Source organism: Gymnogyps californianus, chromosome 8 (assembly GCF_018139145.2).
Source record: "Gymnogyps californianus isolate 813 chromosome 8, ASM1813914v2, whole genome shotgun sequence".
Lineage (NCBI taxonomy): Eukaryota > Metazoa > Chordata > Aves > Accipitriformes > Cathartidae > Gymnogyps > Gymnogyps californianus.
In genome coordinates, this window is record NC_059478.1 from 36,917,721 (window position 1) to 36,923,863 (window position 6,143).

The window sequence follows — 6,143 nt, forward strand, 5'->3', positions numbered from 1 at the left end:
ATTAAGACTTGGCTTTCTGTTTCTCAGTTTTTCAGGCTTTTAGTCATTTGGGGGATAGCTTGGTGCTCAACAACTTCAAAACATCATTTCTACTCTACAGCACCTCCAAAAATGCATCAGCTTCAGCAGTCATGACAATAGGATGTGACCTTTTCCAGCTGTCTCTGCACCTTTCAATGCAGATATGTACAATTTGCAGCCTATCTCCCTAGAAACCCATCCTCTCCATTTTTCAAAAATGAAGACAAACTTTTTCCCTGATCAATGAAAACTGACAATGAAATCAAGAGCAGGACAAATTATTTTATCAGCAGAAAGCAAAGATAGGTGTTTCCCCACCCACACTCTACACCAAGTTACGCCAGTTATGGCAAGGCGTACAAACAGCTCTGTCCCCACCCACATATCCATTACAAAATGGACAAAAATGTATGCTCTCAGCTTCCTAGTATCTCTTCTCCTACAGAAAAGTGGGAAGCCCCGAAGTCAGAAACAAATTCAGGGAAGATGCCCATTTTCCTCCTGTTGAACTCTTTGGAATATCTTCTGAGAAGGCATTTGCTCATAGGAACTAGACAGTCTTTATTTGCTTCAAAGACTGTGGTTCCTTAATCATTTAATCTTAGTAATTGGAAAAATGAATTAAAAAACCCAGTTCATTCATCGTCTTTAAAAAAATTTAGTAATAATCTTAAACTACTTCAAGGGTGTGTCTATAGTGTACTGCACAGTGATACACTGGCGACCCCAAAAGGTCAGGCAAGTCATTTGGGTATCTTACAGAAACGGTATGTTGAATCTAAATCCAAGTGCACCTCATTGCAAAGTATGCTCAATAAGCATCAATGCAGCTATCACTGTCTTATGGTCTACTGTACAATGAAGCCATACCCTTAATGTTTAGGGAACTGATCTTTTTTATATTGTTTCCAACAATACTATCTCACCAAAGCATTATAAAATGCACTGAACATATGTGGTATAGTAGTGTTGCATTGTATTCATTTGGTTGTGTTTTTAAGAAGCTGGTGTGGAATGTACAATTAGAATAGCACATATATATACCTGGAACTGCAGAAGCTGTTACAGCAACTACACAGATGTAACAGCAAGCCACAGTGCAAAACCAGTTTTTACTAACTGTATCATGCAGTAACAGCAAAAACAAGAGAAGTCTTCCTAGCATACCATCACCAGAGTTTCACCACTCCCCATGCACATGAGGGAAAAGCACAGTAACAGACTGCTCAAAAATACCATTAAATTGCAATATTTTGGGATTCAACTCTGCAGTCCACAGTGCCATAGGAAGTCTCACTCACTTCAGAGACACTTTTCACGCATATAAAAACTGTTCACTCAAGTAAGGGTTTCAGGGCTGAGTCTCTCCAGCAGCCAGCCACATCACTGACAGTACTTTACTGCCATCACTGTTCAAGCACTACTGATTTTCTGCCAGGGATTTATCCTGCTGGACAGCCACAGTATAAATGTAATGGTGCACACCCAGGCCACACTCTGGAGAGAACTAAGTCCCTTGATGAGGTGACTATGGGAGCAGGAAAACCAGCTGCAAACTGAAGGATGGAGTGTGCCAGGGTTCCAGTCCTGTGCTGTATGGAAACAAGACAGACTGCATCACATGGCTGTGGCACCCCAGAACACAGCAACACCTCAAATGGTCCTACTTGTATCAGCAAGTACAAGGTAAGACAGCAGATACTAGACAATATGAGGCATACAGAATTGGCATTCAAATTGAAAGAACTGAAGAGCATACAGTTAAATATTCCCCAGTAATCATACATCCTCAAGGGTGGTAAGGATTGTTTTCTGGATTTAAAAGAATTGCAGAATCAAATTCACAAGTTTAGTTAACAAATTTTTTTATCCCCTGTTCACTGCAAAACCGAAAGAATTAAATAGAATGAGTTAAGATATTTACCTGTTATGAATAGGTCCTCTGAACTTTGGGTCAAATTTCCTTGGTTCACCTGCATTTAAAATAAAACAGTATAAAAATATGTCCTTATTTAAAATAAAATCTAGAGAGGGGGATGTTAACAGCAGTCTTTGAAGAACATCTATATATTCCTATTTAATCAGTTCTGTTAAAATCATTTAATGCAGGCAATATCAGTAATTCACCAATACAATTGCCTAGTTTTTGTCGATGAGATCAAAGCTTTTTCCTTCCAGCTTAAAAACTTTGAGGGCCTCACATTTACCACATGATAAATTACCTTTAATGTACATCCTATCACTACACCTATGCACAGTGTTCACAGTAGAAAGTTGCTGATATTAGAGAGACAAGGATTGTATCTCACAGTCACATCCTAAGTGTGTTTGGCAGCAAGTGAGTGAATCTACCTCTCTGGAGCTATAGGCTAAGCCTTTCTGATTTTTCTCTAAAAGAACAGTTTGGAGTCATGTCTGTACTTAATGTTATACTTACAGTCTTGCAGAGTTATTCTTACTTCCCACTGCTTTGGTTAAAGGACTTTATAGACAGAGTTGCAGGTTTGCCCTTTTTGCATTGGGCTTATCAGATGACAAAGCATGGCTGGAGATTGCAGAAATTCAGTGCTGACCTTGCTCTACACTACCCTGCACAGGTAGTGTAACTGCACTAGCTTCTCCAAAGCTAGAGATGAGGTACAGCGCTGCAAATCAGGCAGCAGAGCACGTGTTTCAAATATCTTCTCTAACGCTCAAGTGGATGCACCCACCACGTATCCCAGTGTAGGCAGCAGAGCAGGTTTTAAAGTTAAAGTTGGTTATGCATACATCCCTGAATATGGTTGTTTCTTTATATGAATCTCAGAACAACTAGAAGGTCAAGTCAGGTCCCTCCTAGAAACAGGCAGTAACATCTGGCCAGAGTTTACAGACGGAAGGAGTCAAATGTGATACATTTTTTTTCACATGGCTATCCTGGTTAGCATAGTTCCAATTGATTCACTCTACAGATAAGCAAACTATATTAAGAAACTGCCAAATACTAACCCACCAATCTGTGCTTCAAATGTCGACTTGAATAAGATGAATTACAGTATGGTTTCACTTGGGAAAGAGTAACAAAAATTTATGGTAGAATTTAAATTTTCAAGTTTCAAGCTACTATATGAAGAGAAAGCAGTCCTTCATTCAACAGACCAGGATTTGGATTTTTCTTTTTGAAGCTGGCTGTTCAGCTATATGGGATTTTTTTTAAGTTCAGTAATTATGGAGATTTACTGCATCAAACTTTGTGCAATGAAAAATTACTTCATTCAAATGTCAATGCTACAATAAAATTACTGTTTCAGAGTGCTTTCTCACTGCCTTCTTAAGGATCTCCTCTTCTGAATATAACTGGTATTAAAGGGTGTTACCAGCCTAAGCTTTCCCCCACCCACAGAAAAAATACTTATTTTCTTCAATTAGAGAAGAATTCAGTAACTTCTCAAAAGCAGAATTTACTTATTAACTAAATGCCAGACTTTGTTCCTGGTTTATATCAGAAAAACCTTATCAAAGCACACACAGACTAGTACAATAAACACAGCAGATAATAAAATTCTATTTGCCCTTCATCTGAGGTGTTCAGGTCCACCTTACCAAGCTCCTAAAACAAATATATTTTCACATGGAAGAGACTGGGAAAGCTAAAACTTTGGAGGAGTGATGTGTGACAGCAATGCTGGGGAGTGGAAGATGTAAATTATGCTCTTACACAGGTACTACAGGAACCCACCATGGTCCAGAAAGCAAGTGTACCATACACAATACCTAATGCTGGGCCAAAACCTGTATTTTGAAGAACCTTTTTGTACAGCAGGTTCTCCAAAATAAGTATTTCTACAAAGTAATTTATCTCCAGAACAATTCAGAGTCTGTAACATTACTCCCTATTGACAAGTTCTGGCCATAAGGCATACTGAAGTGAATCTTTGTTCATTGCTCATACAGGACCCAAGTTTAGCATGTAAGAACAGCCACACCAGATCACAAGATCCATTGAACCCATACCCTGTATCTAACAAGGGGCCATAGTGAATACCTGAGGAGAAATGCAAAATCAAGGCAAACATAGTGGTATTTCCCTAAAATTGACATTACAGAGATTTGCAACTGCACTTTTCTGAACCAAAGGTAGTGACTTTGTATTTAATAGTTGTAGGTAAATTTCTTTCTCATTCATTTCATAAATCTCTATTTAACTTGCAAACATTTGAACAATCTGCAATGCCCTACATCACAGAGTACTAGAGGTTAATGAAATATTGAAGTACTACCTCCTTTTGTCTGTTTTAAGCTTGCCATCAGTCAGCTCACACCTGTATGGCAGCATGGCATGCTACTAATAATTTTACAGGTTATCATATTCCTCTTTACTTGTCTATCTTCAAGAGTCCTAGTCTGTTCAATTGTTTCTCGTACATAAGCCATTCCATACTTTTGGTCATGCTTACACTCCTTTTCTCTACCTTTTTCAGTGCTACTATATATCACTGGAAAAGGAAGGGCCAGAACTGCACAGGATATTCACCACAAATATTGGCTGTGATTTATACAATCATTTAATGACTTCTTCTATTTGATCTCAGTCTATGCATAATAATTCTTTCTTACAGTCTACTTGCTTTTGGGGGCAAACACTTTCACCGAATCATCCATTAAGACCCCAAGTTCTCACTGTCGAATGTTAGTAGTTAGCTCAATCCCACTACTGGAGGAACTTGTTCTCCAAAGCTATTCAATATTTTCCTTAACAATTTGAACAATGAAGTAGAATGAACACTTTGAAACTGTGCAGGTAACAGGTGTTAAAATACTTCCGGAGACAGAATCAAAGGGATTTTGATAAACAATTTAACAATTCAAAGGGATTTTCATAAACTGACGAAAGTTATAAGGACAAACGCCATTCACAAATCCATACAGAATAATTGCTTTCAACAACACTCATGAGAAGAACCCTAAAGGATTATGGCAGACTACAAACAGAGAATGAGTCAGTAAAGCGATGTCTTTGCAAAAAAAAGCACAAGTCATTCAAGAAGTGTGAGCATGACTGGTGAAGTCACTGATCCTTGTGCTTGGGACATGTAAGGCCTCAGCTCAAAAACTACTTCTAGATCACGGCACTAGCATTTCAGAAGATACAGAGAAATTGGAGAGAGTAGAAGGACTGATTAAAAAGAAGACACTAAGAGGTTTACAAAAAGCAGTAAATGAATGCAAACTTCAATGACTGTGATTAAGGGAAGGAGCACAAAACAACAGTCTTCAAATACCATATAAAAATGACAGCGATCAGTTGTTCTCAGCTTCCTCTCTCAGAGAGAGAAGCTAAAGGAAGAAAGCAGTGGTGTGGGATAACGACTGTCATTTTTTTTGCTAAGATTAAAAACTGAGATGATATTCACTCTTTGCAGATGAGACGGATCTATTTCACAGGCTGCTTTATAAGAGGAAACTTTTGTACGTTGAATTATAGTATCATTACAAGAAATATTTCACAAGATATTTCATTTACTAATTCTGACTCCAAACAGCATATAAATCTAATTGTTGCACTTTATCACTGTAATAATTTTAAAAAGCAAATCTAAATTACTTATCTACAATAAAAATCAACAATATATATATATAAAGTTTACCTTCAATCTGCAATTTAAATAAACTTGCAAATGTCATGCTGGAAAAACATTAGGATATTGCTAATAATTGAAGAAGTTATAGAAAACAGTGTGAAGCTGGATCCAAACCCATTAAAGTCAATTGAAATAACACAGTTGAAATAAATGAGATTTAGATCAGGTGCTTATGAATTGTCATAAGAAAGCAGGTAAATTACCATGTTTTCCATAGTAGTTCTCTTCATCTCTATCCATGTTACTGTACCTGGATCACTTTAGCAAGCTGTCTGTGTGAGATATTAACTGTGGACTCCTGTGTTGCTAGCACACTTTCCCCAGCAAGCACAGATACACAAAAATACTATTTAAATAGATTTTAAAATAAAGCTGAGTGTCACAGACTTCTCCAATCAGAATGGAAATTCACAAAGTAGGCAGGCCTTTCTGTGAATAGAATGTTATCACTCAGTGCCTTGCCCACCTACTCCAAGCCAGTCTGATAGTATGAATGAAGAG

At 37.7% G+C, this 6,143-nt stretch overlaps 1 protein-coding gene across 1 annotated transcript in view; it reads right to left on the reverse strand.

Annotated features, from left to right (window-relative positions):
* SLC44A5 (solute carrier family 44 member 5) overlaps positions 1–5,882 on the reverse strand; it is a 52,639-nt gene extending 46,757 nt beyond the window's left edge. Inside the window, exons 1-2 of the mRNA XM_050900836.1 lie at positions 5,846–5,882; positions 1,946–1,994 (exon numbers count right to left, since the gene is read on the reverse strand). Coding sequence (XP_050756793.1) covers positions 1,946–1,994; positions 5,846–5,882 — 86 coding nt within the window. The remainder of the gene's footprint in view (positions 1–1,945; positions 1,995–5,845) is intronic.
* Between the last annotated feature and the right edge of the window lie 261 nt (positions 5,883–6,143).